At 45.8% G+C, this 21,938-nt stretch overlaps 2 protein-coding genes across 2 annotated transcripts in view; both read left to right on the plus strand.

The window, feature by feature from the left end:
* The window catches only part of LOC102445795 (scaffolding CK1 anchoring protein D-like), a 29,571-nt gene extending 21,065 nt beyond the window's left edge, over positions 1-8,506 (plus strand). Inside the window, exons 2-4 of the mRNA XM_075901336.2 lie at positions 3,737-3,904; positions 5,093-5,217; positions 7,134-8,506. Coding sequence (XP_075757451.2) covers positions 3,737-3,904; positions 5,093-5,217; positions 7,134-8,073 — 1,233 coding nt within the window. The 3' untranslated portion in view covers positions 8,074-8,506. The remainder of the gene's footprint in view (positions 1-3,736; positions 3,905-5,092; positions 5,218-7,133) is intronic.
* A 145-nt stretch (positions 8,507-8,651) lies between these two features.
* On the plus strand, positions 8,652-21,192 carry LOC102445553 (protein sack1d.L-like). The gene is made up of 4 exons (XM_075901337.2): positions 8,652-12,466; positions 16,967-17,134; positions 17,931-18,055; positions 18,331-21,192. The coding sequence occupies exons 1-4, from the start codon at positions 11,816-11,818 to the stop codon at positions 18,719-18,721; spliced, it is 1,335 nt and encodes a 444-aa protein (XP_075757452.2). The 5' UTR covers positions 8,652-11,815; the 3' UTR covers positions 18,722-21,192.
* The last annotated feature ends 746 nt before the right edge of the window (positions 21,193-21,938 follow it).

Here is a 21,938-nt window from a genome sequence, read left to right on the forward strand (position 1 = left end):
GCATATAATTAAAACTATCTACCTTAGGCTGGCCTCTTCCTCAGGGATTGCCTCTGTTGTGTAATGCCCCGAGTCCAGGTAGAAATTTCGCCATGTTGGGAGGGACTGTTTCTTTATCTTGGCTCTTTAATCACATGGGAAAGTTGCTGAATGAGGCCAGGTCGGTGCCTTCAGGTGCCTAATCAATTCCAGTGGTTGTGGTTCAGGAAGGGTTGCTGACAGCGTTCTCTCTTCCAGGGGTGGGCAACAAGTTTTGATAGGGCGCCAAGCCAAGAACTGGGTAAGTGGTCAAGGGCTGCACTCCTCTAGGATATTAACAGAGAGGGTGTAGGGTCTGAGATGGAGATTGGGTGCAGAAAGGCTTGGGGGAGGTGTATGGGTGCAGGAGAGGATTCTGACCTAGGGCAGGAATGTGGGAGGGCATTGTGTGTGACCAGAGGTGCAGAGGGATTGGGTTGTGACCTGAGACAGGGAGTTGTGGGTGGAGGCTTTGACCTGGAGACACTTGCTATAATATACAGCTCCTGGCAAGCAGCCAAGCAGGACCCTCTGGCTGCCTCTGCCTTCTGTGTCCACAGTTGCCACTCAAAGCACCTGGCTGTTGGGGCCAGCGTGTGTGTCTCCAAGCTGTGCACCCCTTGAAGGGGACTCAGCACACTGCCTGGTGCTGCAAGCACAGCCCAGGCAGTTGTTTAGCTGGGGAAGTGTGTGGAGTTCCCCCCTTCCTGCTATGGTGCATGTGGTGCAAAGATGCAGTCGTCCCAGGAGCCGGATGCTTTGAGCAGTGTGGGGGGGATGCCTGCTGTGGGCCCACTGGCCCATGGGACGTTGGTCGCCCAGAGTATTGTGGTAGGCCAGATCCAGCCTGTGGGCTGTATTTTACCCGTGCTCGCTCTGCTCTATACCGGGAGGGATTAAAACCCCAGTTTAGAGAAGTAAACAAGTGATTCGGGTAATGGAAATAACAAAGAAGGTGGAGCTATTAAACCATATTGTCTCAACATGTGCACAGCTGGTGCAATGAAGGGAAATGACAAGAGAATGAGTAACTTATACCCTCTTGTATCGTGCTTGCAGAAACCAGTCACACTGCTCACCTAAAACTAGCCTGGGGTGGGCAATCCTTTTTGATGGGGGGGGTCACTCCAAGAATTTGGTCAATGATCAAGGGCCGCACTCTTCCATGATGTTAATGGAGGAAGTGCAGGATCTATGATGGAGGTTGGGTGCAGAAGGGGGTTGGAGTAGGGCACTAGTATGTAGGAGGGGATGTTGGATCTGGGAGGGAGTTTAGGTGAAGGGAGGGGGTTGTGACCTGGGGCAGGATATGGAGGAGCAGGCAGGAGGGGGTGCAAGGTTTGGGAGGGGGTTTTGACCTGGAGGAGTGATGTAGGAGGGAGTGTAGGGTTCGGGAAGAGATTGTGACCTGGGGCAGCAGTGCAGGAGGGGCTATGGGGATTGAGATGTTGGGGTACAGGGTGGGGGCAGAGGTTTGGGAGAGGGAGGGGCTAGGGTGTCAGAGGCAGGCTCTGGCCAGGAGGAATTTCCCTGGGCAGCTCCTGGCCAGCAGCCCAGCAGGTTCCTAGCTAGGGTCCCTGCCCTCCGTGCCTCTGCATTGGCTATAGGGGCCACGTGCGCCTCTGAACGCTGTGAACTTAGAGTAGGAGGGATACTTCATGTGCTGCCTGTCCTGCAAACAGGCAGTTCCAATTGGCTGGAAGCTAGCCAATGGAAGCTGCAAGATTGTGCTTGGGGCAGGGGCTGTGCATGAAGCAGCAGGTGGGGGTGGGGCAGGCAGGGAGCCTGAGGCTCCTGCGGCTGGATCTGGTGGCTTGAGACAGAAAAGAGAATCACCAGGCCCGAGCTGAAGCTTCTGTCCTTGCTACCCCACTCGATTTGTATGGGGCGTTGCTGGCTGCTCCTCTTTGTCAAGGAGCCAGGGAAGAGTGCAGTTGGCTCCATTCCTCACTCTGCAGGGGGGCACCGGGGCAGATGAATCTGGACCCACCTCAGTTCGGGAACATGCACCCCTCTCCCGTCGGCTGCACCAGCTGGACTTGCCTCAGTCCCGGAGAACAGCTTCTCACTTGGCCTCAATCTGCTGCAGTGAAAGAGGACTGGGGTAGTCGTCACTCCAGGGCAGCCTGAACCCTCGTCCCCAGCCCCACTCCACAGCAGTGACTTAAAGAAAGAAAACCCCAAAGTTAATTGAGTGAAGGACCCCAGCAATGCTGGGCCAATCTAGTGCCTCGTAATGCTCTTCTGATGGTCAGTTCAAAGAGTATCATTGCTACCTTCCTAGTTGTAAGGCTGTGCAGCTGGGTAGCCTCAACTTACACCAAAAAGAATGGGGAGACTTGGTATCAGGTCGTGAGTGGGTGGGTAAACTTTCAATTCGAGGTTATGCACAATCTCAAAAGTGTGTAAATATATTAAATAAAATGTAATTAAACAGTGAGAGAGATTGTTATTGACCTTACCAGTAGGGATGTAAGTGAGTAGCCTAAGCTTATTGGGTAGTCATGTCAACTATTCACTTTGACAGCAAGGAGGGAGGGAACAGGAGCCGGTGCTGGGGGGAGCTGGCTGAGTATTTCTGCAGACTCTAATTACCAGTGCGTTGGGACAGTGTACGATGAGAAACAACCAAGTCATCCTCTGTTTTTATGGGAGGTACCTTTGTGCTTGTGAGCAATGCCACACAAGTAGTGGTTGTGTAGTGTACCCATACACGCCTTGCTGGGCAGTGGGGATGGACGGGGTATGGGAGATAATGTTATACCTAATAAATGTAGCTCCCATAAAACTTGCATTACTTCTATAGACACGCTCCTTGAATGTACTGGTGCTTTAGAAAATATGGCAAAACAAGCCATCAAACTAATTTATTTTATTCATCTCCATCATCTCCCGGTCAGATTCCTGAATGAGGAAGGGCCAGATAGCTATCTCTGTGATGACATTTGGAGTGTCTGAGAACCTTTGGCCTCTAAGGGTATGGCTACACAGCAGCGTTATTCCAAAATAACAAAGAACGTGTCTACACTACAAGCCTTTATTTGGAAATAATGTCGAGCTGGAGGTCGTCTTACGCCTTCTCATGGTAACCCTCATTTCACGAGGAGTAAGGGAAGTTGAAGGAAGAGTGTTCTTCCTTCAATGTCCTGCTGTGTAGACAGCGCAAAAAGCCGAATTAAGCTATTTCGACTTCAGCTATGCAATTGACGTAGCTGAAGTTGTCGCTTAATTTGACTTTTGCCCTGCTGTGTAGATGTACCCTAATGCTCTTGAGCTACAGTGCACTGATCAGCAACTTCTGGCTTAAGAGAAAACCCTTGCAGCAAGAGGTGCTCAGCCCAGAGTATCTGGGAGCAAGGGAGTGGTGCCAATTCTGCAAGATTGCTCACTGTGCCATGCCAGTTCCCCAGGTGCTGAAATAAGATACTATTATGCAAGGTTGTGCAGATAAGCAAACCATAGCATGTGAGAACATCCGCAGGTGTGGGAATAATCCATCTGGGCTCATCCTATATACTCGGGGACAAAGAGTTTATGACTAAATTATGGGAAGGCGAGATGTCATTTTGCCAAAAAGGAAAAAAAAATGAAAGGGAAACATGACTGGCTGCACAATAGCCTCTGAATGAGAACCGACTGGGGAACTGCTGATCTAGGCAAAGTCATGCTTAATTGCGCAATGAGGCTTGGGGTTTAATGACTGCTTCTGTTTCTGCAGGTGATCGCTGTGGTTATGGATTCCTTCACAGATCCGGATATCTTCAGCGATCTTCAGGAGGCCTATACAAAGCGGAAGATTCCAGTCTACATCCTTCTGGACCAAGATTTTCTACCCCACTTCATGGAAATGTGCAAAAGTCTAAGAGTCTGTCCTGAGCAGGAAGGTGTAAGTGTTAATGGAGGTTTCTATGGTGAAGTATAACATTACTTTTGAAAGACACGCCAGTGTTTCACATGCTGCCTGGACTTTAACATTTTAAATACTCTGTTTCCTTAGAAGCCCCTGAGCATCCCAAAGGCTGGGGGTTAACACTGCAGGATTTGAACATGGGCTCTGCATTAACTCAACATGATAGGCTCCCCAAACCAGCAAGAGCCCTTATCCCAACTCACCCATATTGTATTGCAGATGGAGTGAGCAGCCCTACTCTGTGGAGTGTCGAACATACATGCACTCTGCTGAGTGCATTCTAGATCACTACCTGTACAATGTCTTCTGCTCCAGAGAGAGTCTGCTAAATAGAACAAGCCAATACAAGGAAACAGTGAGACACATGAAACCTGTATGGCTTTTATAGCATCTGTTTTCCCTTCCCCCTGTAATATGCATTTCTTTTAAGTGAAGTGTCAAATGTCAGAGCCACCAGATACAGTCATGTGAAATATTCTAGTTCTTCAGAATCAGTTTTAATTATTAATAATGAAAAATTTCTATCTCTGGTGGTTGAGGACTCTTCCAAGCATAAAGCAATGCAGTGTTGCCTTAAGATTTCAGAGATCCTGAAGTGTGAACTTCCCTGCCTCTCATGCTGAGAGGTTGGGGCTAAAACCCACTGATGACATGCAGTGGACAGAAAAAGAGAGGAGGCAGGCTTTGGAAGCTCCTTCAGGGAAGGAAATGCAGACACACAAAAGTGGGGGGGGGAGGGGGGAAGGGAGAGAGAGCAAAGATAGGGAAGAGATCATGGTAATCACAAAGGAAAAGCAATTTTTCGCACTCAGCAACACTTATTGGGAAATCTTGTATTAAATCACTAATTATTTAAATTTCAGTTACTGCAGAGAAGGCCATTTCTACCTTTGATCTTTGCACAAATAACCAGTAGATATTGGTGGGAGTTTTTTTGTGGTACTAATCTGTGCCCTGACTTAATGACTCATTAAAATGGAAGTGGGTCATCTCTGCAGATTGAATCCAACATCTCTGGTCAATATTAATACTTGCTGGTCATATTGGCCAGTAACTGTATTAAGGAACTCTGTTTTATTCCTCTTTCCTACACTGCACAGTTTATATGTAGAAGAAAATTGTTGACTGTTATGAAACTCATTCAATATTTTTTCTTTTGAACAGCTGCTGAGTGTTCGAACTATAACAGGGAACACTTACTACACAAGATCAGGAGCCAGAATTGTTGGGAAAGTCCACGAGAAGTTCATGTTAATTGATGCCATTAAAGTGACAACAGGTTCCTATAGGCAAGTACTGGGGTCCGTTGCATTTTGTTAGGTCTTTGTGGGGTGATGATTTCTGCATGAAGTGAAATTAACTTGAAAGGTACAGGATGGGACCAAAAACTATATTGATAGTTCTGCTGTTTAATGCTGTATCAGCTTTTTGAATCAGACTTGAGTAATGTAGGGGAACTGATTTGGCATTAGTTGGTTGGCAAACTGTCTATACAAATTCCCTCCAGATCTCTGTTGCTTAATTGGAATGTCCTCATTGCGCTGGGCTGCTGCTAACAATGTAATTTGTTCATTTGGGACAAGTGTTCTGGTATCGTGCTCCTGCTACATCATTAGTGAGCTTGTCCCCTCTCCCAATGTTTGGTGGTGGTAGGTTAGTTTGGCAGAGTGCCTGCATTTCAGTGGATTGTTTGGAGGGTCATGGAGAGGAAAACATTGTCTCCTTGCTTCTGTTCCTGTTTCTGGCAGGCTCTGGTCTCGATTGTATTACTATTTCCTGTAACTTCCACCATTTTGGGGGACTTTCTGTAGCTTGTGTCAAGGCTGTTCCCCACTCTGGCACTGAGTGCCGAAGGTGGGGGCCCACAAGAGACCTTAAAGTACCTTGCCTCTATCAATAGGCTTCTGCTTAACAGCTCCCCAACGTCACAGATTCCCTGGCCTTGGGAGATAAGCGGTCACCTCCAAGTGAAAAGCCCCTTTTTTCTTGAACTCAGGAAGAAACACTTGGAACTTCTTCCAGAGGGGCACCCCAAGCTCTTATAACACAAGAGCTTGAATAAAAAGACAAAAGAAACTGCAATCTCCGATAGTTGACCCCTCAGTCATAGGCATTCATACACAGATCTATTACCTGCCAGGACACAAACATTAAATCATAGCCTTAAAAAAGGTGATTTTTATTAAGAAATCAAAAAGATGCACTTGATAAAGCATTCTGGGTTGCTAGGTGTTTTAAAGCAACTGAGGAAAAAACAGATTAAAGCACAGAGAATTGTTTCCATGTGATACAGTTTAAAGTATGGTGTTTGGGGGGCAAATGGACTTAGCACAGAGAAATTTAACCAAACAACAAAACAAAGAAAATAACCTAATCATATCTAAATAAATATTTCCCTATCTACTCATGATTCATGCTTCAAGGTCCAGTCCATTTCCATGGCAGGATTCTTTGTGGGCATGGTAGTCCTGCCTGGTTCCATTCATCTTGTTTCCCCCCACCTCGTGGTTTAAAACTCACACAAAGGAAAACAGCAGGCAGGTATATCTTCCTGTTCAAATCTCAATATCTTCTCCCATTGGCTCTCCTGGCTCCCTACCGACACCACCTAGCTACCTGAGTTTAACCCTTTAGTCACTAAGTGCCAGGATACTCAGAAAAGGCCAGCACTCCTCCAATCCATCACAGCTTGTATTCTAACACCTGCAACCCAGTTGTAGAAGGACAAGCATATTTCTCATTAGTTTTTGTTGCTGTATCAGAGGTAAAATCTAGGTGCATGGTAGAGATTGCTAATGGTTAACCAGTGGCTCAGGTTGCTGGAGCAGCCCCTGCCCACAGCGGGAGGCTGCACCAGCATGGCCGGCCAGCCTCCCGCCCAGCCCTGTTTAAGTGGCTAATGTGTTAAGCATAATTTTTAAATGGCATTTTACGTCCTCAGTGGTGGGTTCCTGAAAACCCTTGCACAAATTCAACTGTGCATTAGCCCAACAGGCTTCTGTGTACTTAACTGCAAGAGCAGATCACTAAGGTACAGTCTCATTGATTGTAGAAAGTCTTTATTGAATATGGGTTGCCTTAGTAGAAAATTAGACACACAGCCCTCCAAATGTGAACTAGTCACCTGGTGTGTATAGCTGTATTATTCATTTTAATGTACTCATTAAAGTGAGATTAACTATGAATCTTGGCTTTTTTTCACTAGCTTCACATGGACTGATGGGAAATTAAACAGCAGTAACTTGTTGCTGCTGTCAGGCCAAGTGGTTGAACATTTTGACCTGCAGTTCAGGATCCTTTATGCCCAGTCAAAGCCAATCAGCTCTAAGGTGACATCCAGCTGCAGGAGCAGTGGGCTATTTGATCACCTGGTCAATGGAACAATATCACCTAAAGACTATGCTGAAGGAAACCTGTTGAGAGCAGAGGTGGCCAGACTGTCTAGCACCCCCAAGAAACCATTGAAAACCACAGATTTGGCTACTGATGCTGAAGGAAGCAAACCCGATAACCTGGGGCCTTCCTGTGCTGGTAAAGAGGGGTGGTTTGGAAGTCAGGAGGCCATAATGGAACCAAAGGAGGTGAACAGCACGTCGACTCAAACTGAACATTGGGAGAAGCCCACAGTGACTCTGTCTAATGCTGTCACGCAAACCAGTGTTGTAATGGTAGCGTGTGGAACCCAAACCTCTGTTGGTGCTAGAACAACTGGCACTCAAACAGCAGTGCCACAGAAGACAGCCATGACACAGACAGACGAGAAGGGGAGCGTAGAAGAGGCTCTCCTTCAGAGACAACAATCAAAAGAAGGATCGCCTTCCTCTGGAAACTCCACATCAACTTCTTCCAGTCTACGGTCACTTTCTTCATCATCTTCCCAATGTTCTCTGGCAAGCTCTACCAGCTCGCTGTCCTCTCTGAGGTCCAGTAAATACTCTGGCCACCAGAGGGCAGAGTACTTCCAAACACTACACAAAGAGAGGCAGTTCCACTACTCTGTTATCCGGTCCAAACTTAACCATATGGTTGCTGTCCTCTCCCGAAGGGGACGCGTGCCTGAAAACTATACAAGCTGCCACATAAAACATAGTCATGGAATGAGCACCAGCCTGCTCAGCCTCAGAGACGTTTCGCTGTTCAAATAAGTGACTGCTGAGTTGGCTATAAACACAAGACTTGCAGGATCACTGCATAGCTCTTTTTAATAGCTGCTTGTTGATGTATGTATGAGGAGGGTGGTAACTAGCCAGCATTGTTGTCTCATTCTATGCAACTTGTTAAACAGGGAACTGAAATATTTAGTCACCACTTGCTTTTTTTATATGTAGTGGCAGTAAAATTTTATATGTAGTGTCTATGGAGGTTCACCCCTCTGTTCCTTGTTAGACCATCATAGCACTGTCAGCATTATGATTGTAACTTATTTATAATCAGAACAGTTGTTATTAAGTCAAAAGGATTCTGTTTACACTGGGTTCTGAGATCTTATTCTGACTTCCACTAATCAGTGCAATTCATGTTAATGTTGAGTTTCATTTTAACTTTTCTTTTGAAAATAAAACAACTTTTAAAAAGCAATGTGGGAAAATAGTTACTCAAATGTGCAATACACAAGGCTAATGCTTTGTTTCTAATTGGACTTCAGTGATGAATTAAGATAGTATGGGTTTATCACTGTTGCATGATAGTCGTAAGGTCCCTACATAAAAGATTGAGTGGTTTTCTTTTCTGTTTAACTCCAAACTAATGAAACTCACTGAGTGGTACTGAACTAGCCAGTGTTCCAGCTTCATCAGTCTTTTGTATATTTTTTATATAAAACCAAGCTTCTTTAATAACCAACTAAACAATCCTGATGAATGATGATTCTACACTCCCCATTATTTGGGAGAGCTCTTGTGTGTGCTAAGCCTAGACCCTATGTCAGCCAAACCAACAGTTATGTATTATCTCAAAAAAAAGATTTGTGGGATATGTTGCTGAAAAAGTTACTTCAGTTAAGGAGGAGTATGTGTCTTGTTGTGTGCTCTCTGTCATTTTATTCAAGTAAGTGGTGTAACAAGGTGTGCTCTGGTGGGACGCTGCTGAGAGTATCTATTCGTTGCTTAGAAATCAGCCCAAAACTGGGGATCCTTCACCCCAAACCAGCCTAAAAGAGAACTCTTTCACCACCCTGGCTAATGAGAAGTCTATGTCTGTAAAACCAAGAAGTCCTCTGGCACCTTTGAGACTAAGGGAACGTCTACACAGCAGGGGAAAAGTCAAATTAAGCTACGCAACTTGAGCTAAGTCAAAATAGCTTAATTTGGCTTTTGGCACTGTCTACACGGCAGGAAGTTGAAGAAAATTCTTCCTTCGACTTCCTTTACTCCTCGTAAAATTAGAGTTTACAGGAATCAGAGTAAGGAGTCCTCCAGCTCGCTATTATTTCAAAATAATGGCTTGCAGTGTAGACACAGTCTTTGTTATTTTGGAATAACAAGTTATTCCGAAATAACGCTGCTGTGTAGACACAGCCTAACAGATTTATTAGGGAATAAGCTTTCATGGGTAAAACCCACTTCATCAGATGAGACGGAGTGGAGATAACAGAAGCAAGGGCAACACTTTGTACAAGATTTACTGCAAATATATTAAGAGTGGTTGTAACGGTCTATATCAGCAGGGGCAACCTCCAGCCTGAGGGCCACATGCCCATTTGGGGTTCTACGCGTGGTCCGTAAGACGTTTTGTTTACAGTTACCCATGCACAGGGTTGCCAGATTCTGCTGGTTTTCAGCTGCATAATTTTTATTCTACCAGTATTACAAAAAGGACACTTTTAAAGCAAGGGCATGAAGTGAGGTGTGTGCTGATTGCACAAAACATTGTGAGAGCTGTGCTCCCTCTGCATCCAGTTTGAAGTGCTTCTGTGTTCAGTGGGCTTATCCCACCAGTTCTAGGTATGAAAGCAGGGCTAACAAAAATATCCGACCTGGGTTACATCTTGCTTATGACAATCTTGTGGCCCACTGCGACGGAGGGCCACTCATGCAGCCCACTCACAAGCTTAGGTTGTCCCTCACTGATCTATATGGTTCTTTTAAACAGGCAACATCAAAACTAGTATAAGTTGTAAGGGCAAAAGGATGAGTTAGTGCTGGTGCAAGGCCTTATTCCACATGTATGTAAAAGTCAAGCAACTTGTTTCGCTCTTGTCGCATGGAGGGGCTAGCAGGGGGCAAAACAAATGACTGAAGTAGGTGCTCTGTGATCTGTCCTAACATCTAGCTGCCAGCCCTGCCGACCAGTGACTCCACACGAATGGTATTGCACAAATGTCTGCTTGTGGGACAGTTATTCTTGGCAAGCTGTAGTGCCCGATAGCTACATTGACAGAACCGTCAGTGGCCAATCTGATGGTCGCTTTTGTAAAACTGTAACTTCAGGACTCAAATATACTACAAAATAATTCCTGTCAGTGTGTCTGTCCAATGGGAGGGACAAAGCAGCTTTCTTTTTGGATCCTCTTTTATAAGCCCTACCCCTGTGCTCAAATGTGCATTTGAAAGTAGCCGCTATCTCCCTACCTTGGAAAGCTGACAATTCACCACTATGAGGAAAGCAGGATCTGGTTTCAAATTCCTATCTGCACTAGCACTGTTCTAAACAAGTACAAAAGGTGGCTTGTGTCTGAAGTTGCCTCAGCAACTGAATGGGTTGCAGAGTCGGTCGGTCAGTCAATGTATGTTCTGGCAGCAAACTGAGGGATTTATTTCATGCTTCACGTGTGGTAGCACTTCAAAGTCTATCCAAAAACTTTCCACGTTTTGTGTCCCAAGTGAATTTTGCATTGTGTGTTTTTTAATTATGACTTTTCCTTATCTTTGGTTCATACTTTCTATTGGGACTCTTAAAGCACATTTTATTTAGAGAACAGCTGGATTATATTTTCCAAGTACAACGGAGGCTGGACATGGTTTTGCTATTAACCGCTCTAAATTGTCCATGGAAAAAGTCAGTTCTCAAGATGTAGCGTACCTATTCTAGTCTGTAACAATCTTATTCTTTGGACTCTCCCCTCCATTTGGGGGAAGAACAGCCCTGTGCAAGGGGCCCTAAGTGTAGTTGTTCACGCTAAAGAAAAGGCTACCGTAGTGTCTCAACTTTTTTTTTAATTTGGGTGTGTAAAGTACCTTTTCAAAAAAAAAAATGTACCCCAAGTACCTATAGTTTTCAGACCATTTTTTTCCACCATTGCAACACATTTGTTTTAAATAACTTAACTGTAACCAGGTGGGTAATTAAATTTTTGGGTGTAAAAAGTACAAAAATAAAATTCTGTAAAACTTAAAAAAAAATTTAGTTTTCTCCAAATTTCAAATGCATTGACGTACCCCTGACTTCTCTCCGACTTCCCTAATGCTACTTGTACCACTGGTTGAGAAACACTGGGCTACAGGACTGAACCTAGAGCTGTGGGCCTGGAGCTTTAGCTTTCAGCCCTTGACTAAGGGGGCAGTGATGTCTTGCTTTTTCCCTTGGCTGCTGCCTAACCCGGGCAGGGGAAGCTCTGTCTGTTTCGCTACCTGTTGGAAGGGCTCCTTCATGGGAGGAGAAATCAGAGTAAATAATACGACCCTCCTTCCCTGCAGCTTGGTAAACAGGCAAGAGCCAACTTGATGTCGCTACGTGGCACGGGGCTTGCCCTCCTCTGTATCTCCAACTTGCAACTTACGTTCCGCGCCGTGGGATGATGGTGGGAGGGGGCTGCCTGGGGATCCTGAGCACAGAAGGTCTGATACTGGGGTTGGACCCAGCGTGGGAAGAAAGCAGCCGCCCATCACCCTGCTCCTCCCTGGCCCGCTCCAGCAGCGGCCGGGCCTGAGCCAGGGCATCTCCAGCGGGATGAGCTGGGGCACGAGGGAGCCAAGCAGCCGCTTGAACTCAGCGACCCCTGGCTCCCTTCGGCCTGGGCAGGTGCACGAGGAGGCAGGGCCCGGCGCAGCTTGGGAGGTGGCGGAGAACCGGGGTGGGGGCGGTGGTTGGGTTCACACTCCCGATAAAAGGCTCCGGTTCAGGCGTGAGGCCCCTACGGCCGCGGCTCCCATGGCGAACCAGTCCCAGTGCCTGGAGGACGCGCCCGGCCGCTGGCCCCGCGGGGAGCCGAGCTCGCCCGAGCTCTACAGCGAGGCGCAGCGGCTGGCGCTGGAGGAGCTGGTGGCCGGCGGCCGCGCCGCGTTCCGGGCTTGCCTGCGCCGGGAGAAGGTGCCCGGCTTCCTCTCGGAGCCCGAGATCCAGGCCATCCTCCAGGCGGCCGCGCCGCCGGCCGGGGCCGAGGACGGGGCGGGCGAGCCCTCGCTGGACGGCTCCTCGCTCACCTACTTCCCCGAGCGCTCGGACGTGGAGCCGCCCTCGCTGGAGCTGGGCTGGCCGCTCTTCCCCAGCGGCTCGTACCGCGGCCTCACCCGCGCGGAGGCGCTTTTCCAGCCCGGCTTCGGGGAGACCGTCTACAGCTGCAAGGAGGCGGTGCGCAGGCAGATCCGCTCGGCCCGCGAGGTGAGCGCCCGCCCGGCCCCTGCGCCGCCTCGGGTCCTGGGCAGCCCGGCCCGGGGGCTGCGCTGAGACTTCCCCCGGCAGGGGCGCCACTTCAGATGGGGGGGGGGGCGACCTGTGCCGGCCGCGGTGGGGCGGGAGTGAGGACAGGGCTGCAGCGGTGTCACTGAGCACGTCCCATGCCAGCCACGCAGCAAATGCGGGAGGAGGGAAACCAATTCCTTCTGCCCTCCCTCCCCTGTCATCTCTGTGCCAAGGCTACCAGGGCCCTGGGAAACTCTGCTTTTGGGGGGCTGGCAGGAGCACTGGATCTAACTCCTGTGTAAAGGAAAGAAAAGGAAATAAATATTAGACCCACTCAGCTCTAACACTGGTGTATTCTGACAAGTATTTTAGCTATTTTAGACCCCATCATTTTTGTATCTCTAGTTAGGGTTATATTTTCTCATGTACGTTACTTCGCACTTCTCCACACTGAATTGCATCTGCCTTTGTGTTGCCCAATCACCCAGCTTTGTGAGATCCCTTTGTAACTCTTTACAGCCAGCTTTGGAGTAGTTACTGTTTGTCCCCTTTTCCAAGAACATTTATGAGAAGTTTAACAGTAGTGATGTCAGTGCAGATCCCTGCAGCGCAACACACCCCCCCCTGTCTTTTAAGTGGAGTACCCAGCAATGTTTTCATGATGATCTAACCATCCTGCAGTTACCTGGATAATTTGCCTTTTGTTATTCTTAATCACCCTGCCCCTCCCTCTTTTTGTAACTAACTCAATTTTCTTCCACTATTTGATCTGAGCAAGTGGGTCTGGCCCAGGAAAGCTCATCACCTAATAAACCATCTTGTTAGTCTTTAAAGTGCTACATAGTTTTTTGTTTCCCTGCCCCAAAGGCAAACCTGCAAGCAGCCTGAATTGTTGCTTTTGAGAACTGCTTCTGGAGTTGGGGCATGAGCTGTAAGCAGCCCCCAAGCATGAAATCCAGAGGTTCAAACTTGGGAGGGGGAGCAGTAGCCCCCTAGCCTCCCCAAGTGGTGCCCCTGACTCCCGGGGTCCTGACAGCTTGAATGAAATTCAGAAACCTGCCATTTTGCATGATTCTTTATTGATTTTTTTTAAACCGCTATTTTTGTTAGTGTTGCAAAACCCACAACCCTTTTGTAATAACATTCCTGGTTGTCCTGAGCCTTGCTGTGTGGACAGGCCACTGCAACAACTCTGCAGAAGACTGAAGGAAAAGGGACAAGTGCCTCTGGGCAGAGATCCTGTCTCCTCCTTGATAGACGCTCTCATACCTGAGAAACCAGTCCTCCTTGGGCAGCATACTGCTACATGCGGAACAAGTGCTGGTCTGGGATGTGCTTATAAAGGGGTTGTAGACACTCAGTCTGGGTGAGCTGACTTGGGAGCTGGCAGTTAGGCTAGGTGTGATCATACCAAACATGCCTATAACACGGGTGGGCAATAATTTTTCATGGGGGGCCACTCCAAGAATTTGGAAAGTGGTCAAGGCCTCACTCTTCCATGATATTAATGGAGGAAGTACAGGGTCTGGGCTGGAGGTAGGGTGCAGAAGGGAGCTTGGAGTAAGAGACTGGGGTGTAGGAAGGAGTGTGGGGTCTGGGAGGAAGGAGATGATTATGACCTGGGGTGCTGGACTGGGGTGCAGGGGTTTGGCTTGTGACCTAGGACAAGAAAGGGTTGTGATCTAGGGTGCAGGGGTTTAGGTTGTGACCTAGAGCAGGGGACTGGGATACAGGGGTTTGGGATGTGACCTAGGGCATGAGGGGATAGTGATCTGGGGCAGGGGACAGGCTGCAGGGCTATGCGTGTGTGTGAATAACTACAAGCCAGAGAGGAGGGGGCACGGTGTTTTGTGGCTGCCTGTTATTCAAATAGGCAATTCTGTTGCGTCTCCAGCTTAGGTACATCAGTGTAAGAAACTTCAGGCTAAGAATTAACCATCTAGCCAAAGTTCTGTTTTGGACTGGATATTTATTCCCCATTCCTATATTCAGTTTATAAGTGGCTGAATTGTATCAAAGGTCAACTATTCAGTGATAGGAGGCTGGTAGGGAAACAGCTACCTTAAAAAATGTTTCCAAGTCAGTTTCTTACTGGCCCGTTCATCTGGCATTGAAGAGCACTCTGTGGTCTCGGCCTGCCCCGATGGGTCATGTGGCAGGGGAAATGAATGAACCTTCAGACCTGTGTGGCTCAACCTTGAGGGTGATGTCATGCAGTGCAAAAGAGGGAGCACAGGATAGAAATATAATTAAGCAGTGAGCAAGCAGCTGTTGAGCAAATGACAAGTGGAGTCAGTGTTCCCTGATAAGTAATGATTCAGTACTTGAGTTTGAATGTATATTAAGATTCCCTTTTCTGAGTAACGTATGCATGGGCAGACAGGACTGGCAACCAACAATATCTCTTCCAAACTGCATACCTGCCTTCAGCTATTGCACTACGTTGCTTGCACTCTATGAACTGAAGAGATGTAGTCCCTCTTCACAGCGGCCCCCAACTGAAACACCTCACTCCCCTGGTGTCTAGCCTATGGTGTGGGGAGGGCAGGGAGGTACTGAGGTTCAAGGCTTCAGGCCAGATTAACTCTTCTGGGGTTAGTGGGTTTTGTGGGCCTCACTAGGCTCTGAGGTGGGGCCAAAAATGAGGGGTTAAATGTGTGGGACAGGGCTGCCAGTGAGTGGGATGGGAGTGCAGGATCTGGGTGGGAGTTAGGGTGCAGGAGCAGGCTGGGAGTAGGGAGTCTTGCTGGGGGTGGGGAGGGTGCAGGAGCAAGGGAGAGTGCAGGAGCAGGCTGGAGGCAGTATTTAGCTAGGAGGGAGGTGTAGGAGCAGAGTGAGGGTAGGTATCTGGCCAGAGGGGAGGGTGAAGGAACAGGCTGGGAGTGTGGGATCTCAGCAGAAGGTGTGTGTGAGGGGGGGTGGAGGTGTGGGGTTTTATTTTGGAGGGTATGAGTGATGGGGTTGAGGGTGCAGGGTGTCAGTGGAGGAGGTGAGTGAGAGGGCCGGGTGTGGGGTCTCAGCAGGGCAGTGTAGGAGCAGGACTGGGGGCCTGGGGTCTCAGCAGGGTGGTGAGTGAGTGGGCTGGGAGTGTGGGGTCTCAGCAGGGTAGTGAGTGAGAAGATTGGGGGTGCGGGGTCTTGACAGGGCAATGAGTGAGAGGGCTGCGAGTGCGAGAGTCTGGGCATGGAAGGGGCAAGGCTGGAACACCAGTGCTAGCTCCCTGCTGCAGGGGAAGAGAGGGGGACTGATCTGGAGCTGCAAAAGTGACGTATTTGGCTCAGGAGCCATAGGGTATGTCAACACCTGCAGCCTAATTCGAACTAGGGCTGCAAATGTAGCCATTAGGAATTGCAAATCAAGCCCGGGATTTAAATATCCCACGCTTGATTTGCGTGTTCCAGGCCGGGCGCCATTTTTTGAAATTTACAAGCCCGGGCTAACTGCCCGCTAGTGCTCCTATGCAATGAGGTTTGACAGGTAGTTCGAAATAGGGCTTTATTTTGAACACCCATTTCCCTGCCGTGTGTAGACGCGGGCAGTTAGTCCGGGCTTGTAAATTTCAAAAAATGGTGCCCGGCCGGGAACATTTCAAAATGCTTTTTTAAAAGAGCTGGAATACCTATTTCGGGATACCAGAAGTATCCCAAAATAGTGCTGCAGTGTAGATGTACCCTATGGAGAGAAAGATGCACAAACTCTCTCAAATATATAGTAGATTGTCACTTATTTAATTCTAAACCAGGATGAATACTCTAAAAAGCAGGCTTCCATCATCCTATGATTGCTTATGATGGGTTCCCATGTTCCTTAGGTGTGCTATATCTAATATGGAGTTATAGTATGCCTGCAGTACCCATGTATTTTCCCCTTGAAGTGCTGTTAGCTTAACCTGAACTCATTCCTTTACCCTTCCATCCCCCAGTATCATGGTGTCCTTTCTCAACTTGATGCAGAGAAATACACAAATCTTTCCACTACAGAGCCTGCACATGTGGCTCTGATTCAGCTAGAGATTTTTTTCCCCTCTACTTTTTTATATCTTACTTAAATTATCCTGTTATTGAACAAACTGCTGTTGGTGAGAGACAAGTTTGTCACTCGCCAATAGAAATCAGTCCAATAAAAGATATTTCTCTATCCACTTTGTCTCTCTAATAGCTTGGGATTGACATAGATAGAACACTGCATACTCACATTATCCATTAGTTGTCAGACACTTGTGGAATGTTGCTAAGAATGATATAACTGGTTGACTATACCACAGTAAAATAATACTTACAAAAATAGCAAGGAAACTGGAAACATGTACAGAGAATATGATATAAAAGGAAATCAACAAGGGGACTACTTAATTTTGAAGCTAAATCGATTCATAGACCCATCTGGCCTTTCTAAATCTCTGCTGGAATGCTGAGAGAAATATGATGTAGGTCCCCAAGGTTTTATTGAATTAATATTTTCTTCTGTACATTATTTCAGGTTATCGCTGTGGTTATGGATACTTTCACAGACAATGATATCTTCAAAGATCTCCTGGAAGCTTGTGGGAAGCGTAAAGTTAGTGTATACATCCTTTTAGATCGTGCTTCATTTCCTCACTTTTTGAAAATGTGCAGAAATCTAGAAGTTGATCTTGAGCAGGAGAAGGTAGGCACTGCAATACTTCGGGCAATAAACAATTGATTATTGGCTCTTTTGAAAACTCAGATGTTATGGTTGGAATAAATATTATTTATGTAGCTCTTGCTCTTTTTATATTTTAACCGATCTTGGAAAACAAGGTATTAACTGCACGTCTTTAGAGATGCACTAACACCCATGTATTGTATTGAAGGGATTCATGAGATTGCTGAAAGCACTGCAGACACTTCTTTTTTTTTTCTACCTAAATATCTGTAGGTTGAACCTTAATTTTCTTGCCATCCCATAGAAGTAAATTTACTTTCCTTGCTATTGAGAATCTTCTTAATTGAGTGCCTTAATAATGTTTCTGTCCCAGATGATTAAAGTTCTTTTCTCTTTTTCTTCTAAGAAATCTGTTCATACTGAGTAAACACATGATCCACCATATTTTAGTCACCCTTGTGTAAGGACATAGAAAATGTCTCATTTCAGTTTAGTACGTTTTTTTCTTACCTTAAGGACAAAAACATTGAGTGGACTTGTTAGTCCAACAATATTGAGCCTCACTGCTTTACAAAGAGGGAGACTAAATTCTGGTTTCAATTTTGACTTAACGTTTTGTTCCCTGAACCAGCAAGAACCCTTAGAATGGTCATTTGGCTCCTAAGTAGAAAGAATCTTCCACCAGTCAGCAGCATCCTGCTCAACAGTGGTCTTCGGGCTCTTATTTTATCATTCATGTTGTATGTTTCCTTCTTAGGCAGGATCATTTTATTTTGATATGTGAGGACTTACATGATTTTTTTTCTTTTAAAAACAGTTGATGAGAGTTCGAACTATATCGGGAAACACTTATTGCACAAGGTCAGGAGTCAAAATTGTGGGGAAGGTCCAAGAAAAGTTTCTCTTGGTTGATGGCATAAGAGTTACAACAGGTTCTTACAGGCAAGTACCCTATTTCTTTTCATGTCCTTGTCTCCTAAGACTTGTTTGGATTGTTCAGCAAAGAGTAATAGTATAAAACTGTTTTTTTTTAATGTGAGCTGTTGATCGTATGTGATGTTTGCCCTAAAAATTATGTTGCAAAGTATCTGTGGTACAAAAACAATCTAGTTTCTTGTATTGAAAGAAAACATATATTGGCACTGTTTCACCCTTTGTATGGGTGTATTGTTTATTTTAACAAATTAACATCAATGAGAATTTTTCTTATTCTTAAGTTTCACATGGACTGATGGGAAACTAAGCAGCAGTAACATCTTGATTCTGTCGGGCCCAGTAGTCACACACTTTGACATGGAATTCCGGATCCTTTTTGCACAGTCAAAGCCCATCAACCCCAAGCTGTCATCCAGTTGCAAGAAGAGTGGACTAGTTGATCAACTGGTCAAGAGGACAAAGGCTTCCAGAGACTCGATGAAGGAAGGATTCTTCAGAATGGAGTTTTTCTACCTTAGAGCATTTGTAGGAAACATGAGAAGGAAACAAAGTTGGTTGTGTGCCACCAGGGAGGGAAAGTGTGAGTCAAATATAATAATGCAGGTATCCCCAATGTTGACTGAGAGGAATGTCTCTGCAGTCATAAGGCCACATTGGAGCATAGAGAGGTGAGCGGTGTCCACTCAAATTTAAAGATAAGAAGAGCCCACTGTGCCCATATACAATATTACTTTGCAAATCAGTTTTGTCATGGCAGCTGCTTGGAAACAAACCTCAAATTAAGAGAAAACAATTGAGAGACGGTTCTGTTGAAGACCACTGCAAGACAAACCAACAAACATAAGTCTGTGATATTATCACCTAGGAGACAGAGACAATAAAGGATCTCCAGCACATGGATAACCTTGTTAACTTCTAGGTCTGATCTACACTACGAACTTAGTCTAATATTAGCCCTCCAAGGTTGATTTTTGTAAGCGATGCATCCACACTATCAATCCTGTTATTCCGGAATAAAAAGCCATGGATTTTGAACTCTGTAGTCCTGCTTTTCATGAGAAATAACGCTATTCCTGAACTTGTAAGTCCAAACGTTAGTGTGAATGCTTTAGTATCACTAATTCAAACTAATTATCCTCCAGAAGACCTGCCTTGGCTCCCCAGAGTGCTTCATGGGAGTCTGAGGTAGCGCATCCACATTGATGGAGCTTGCCTCAGCCTACATTCAATTCTTCCCTGTAGTGAGGACACAGAACTTTGAATTTGTAAAATTGAATGCTCAGAAGTCGAACTCAGTAAATTCAAAATAATCTCCTAGTGTAGAGATGGCCCTAGTATTCAATCATTCTCCTGCACTTTGACATACTCTACTAGGTCAATGTCCTCTTAACTCAATGGCTCTGGTTACTCTATAGACTCTAGCTATTGAGAAGAACACTTCTTAAAGGTCTCCTGAAAAAAAAAACAGGCAGGCCCTGTAATCAGGTCCATACTCAGTCTTGTTTTTGGCAACTCCTCCAGGAAGGGGAATATGACTGAAAAATGACACTGATGGTCAAAGCCATAACATGTCTCAACTAGATTGGGAAAAAAAAAATACTGGGCCTCAGACATGATACACTTGTCAGATGAATGGCCACAGCTAGGAGGACCAAGTTAGTGCATCATCTGCTTTTAAACATTGTTGTTTGCAATGTTTTGGCCATGTTGGTCCTAGGTTATTAGACAGTCAAGGGGGGTGGGGTAATCTTTTATAGGACAAACTTCTGTTGGTGAAAGAGAAGTTTTCAAGCTTATAAAGAGCAGTATTGTGGTTCTTTCTAGGCAATTTGTTTCCCAATGTACAGCGAAGTACTTGAAGCAGTAAAACATAGAAGTGCCCGATCTGAAAACATTCAGTAATCCTGGTTGGACCTCTCTGGTCCAGCATTCTCTGGACCTGACTGGTCCCGAATGAGGGAATTTGCTGGACCAGCGGAGGTCCTTTCCTACCATCTCCCCCGAACACCTTCCCTTCCTGATGTTGGCTCCAGCCACCCCCTGCCAGGCTGTTTTAGTCCCTGCAGCCCAGAGTGCCCCAGCCCCAGCCCTGCTATTGGGCCTGCTGTGTCTGCCACATCTCTGGCCCTTGCCCTGCTACTGCGGCTTCTGCGGCTGCCATGTCCCCATTCCTGCTACTGGGGCTTCCGCGGCCCATGCTGCACTACCAGGGCTCCGGTGCCAGTCCCAGCCCCAGCTCCTTTCCACTGGGGCTCCCAGCCAGGACTGCCTGGTCCAGGAACATCCTTGGTTCTGCTGGATCACGGATGTTGCTGTATGAGGGAGTCCCAATTTTGGGAGGTTCAGCCTGTAGTGAGTGACTATGAAGTTGTTTATCCTTGTGTACTAGTATCTTAAGTGTGTTTGTCCTTTGCTACATTTTTCTTAAATGCACTAATCCTTTTAATGCCAATTTTGTGATCTATGCAGAATGTTCCTGTCAGGATAACTCATTACTTCAGAATTTGTGTCTTGTATATTTGTATGTTCAAGATTAATGCTTGGCTTTTCTCGGATGAGCTTTCTGACCTCTTTTATGCAAAGGAATCTATGTTTACTGTAACAGTGTTTCCTGTGGGCTATTGTTGCTATGATTGGGGAAAAAAGCAATACTTATATCAATGTTATCTGTTTTTAATAATGGTGGGAGATCTTTTGTATTTTTCATAACTTCAAAATATATCCAGATAAACAATCAGGAATTTAAGATGACATCTCTTATTGCAATCAAAGACACAATCTTTTTCCAAAAGAGTTTGCCAAACAACCATGGGATTATAATAAATAAAAGTTGCCAGGACCATATTAACTAGGTAATGTTGTAATTAATCTTTTATACAACAGTCATACTGCTTTCTCTGTTGATACTTATGTGCATAGTAAAGAGTGCTAGAGAAAGAAGATTGCTAAAAAAGCAACTGAAATGTGTCTGGGGATTTGTGGTTCTGGAAGTTTTCACCCTCTTTCTCAAAGATTTAATAAAAGCATCAGAGTAAGTGAACGTGATAGTCTAGTTATTCTTTTACAAACCATCATCTGCCTGGTATAAAATGCAATGACTGATGCATATATCCTTGTGGCACTCATAGTAAGGAAAAAATTTAGTTATAATGAATACAATGGGGATTCTTTATTGAAATTGTAGGTTCTCCTTAGGTCTAGCCACCACTTCCAATACAGCCTGTGCTGCCTCATGACAAACGGTTTTCTTAAGGCTTTACTAGGATTGAGTCGCATCATACTTTTGTTTGTTCATTTCATTCTTTGAATTTAAGAAAACTTTTTACAAATCAAACTTTGGGTTGTGAACAGCCATATCCATCCTGTTGTGCTTGGGCTTCTCCTCTGCTGGTGCTGCTTAACATTACATCCAGTCCAGAATGCTTGCCAGTCACTTCCAATGCTATCCGTAACAAATGGTCACAATAGCAGCCAATTTGCAGTTGCTTCCTTATCTCTTTGCTGTGCTCTACTGAATTCATTTGTGAAACATAACAAATGAGTTCAAATATAAAGAGCAATGTGGACTATTGACGAGAAAAATCAATTGAGGTGGGGCTTAGCTCATATGTGGTAGTTGTAACCAACATACATTCAACTTATTTTCCCAGTTAGCCAGGTGAAGTGAAATCTTGCCCTTAGTGTTGTGGCATTTTCTATGCTTGTCTGCAATGCAATAATTTTTGAATGCTGCATTTGAACAACTCCAAAATGTGAGGGACCACTGCAGATATCAGTGAGTAGGACAGTAGTGCTATGAATGGAAAAAAAACAAAACAAAACTCCACAGCATGGACAAATGGAGACAAAATGGGACTGATGCACAGATCCTCCCACATCTGGTTAGCAG

The sequence above is a fragment of the Pelodiscus sinensis genome, chromosome 17 (genome assembly GCF_052426305.1).
Source record: "Pelodiscus sinensis isolate ZL-2025 chromosome 17, ASM5242630v1, whole genome shotgun sequence".
In the NCBI taxonomy this organism is placed as follows: Eukaryota; Metazoa; Chordata; order Testudines; family Trionychidae; genus Pelodiscus; species Pelodiscus sinensis.

Coding starts and splice junctions, on each gene's coding strand:
- LOC102445553 (XM_075901337.2), top strand. CDS start 11,816: ATGAGCTGGGGCACGAGGGAGCCAAGCAGCCGCTTGAACTCAGCGACC. Junction 17,135..17,930: donor TTGATCTTGAGCAGGAGAAG/GTAGGCACTGCA, acceptor TTTTAAAAACAG/TTGATGAGAGTTCGAACTAT. Junction 18,056..18,330: donor GTTACAACAGGTTCTTACAG/GCAAGTACCCTA, acceptor CTTATTCTTAAG/TTTCACATGGACTGATGGGA.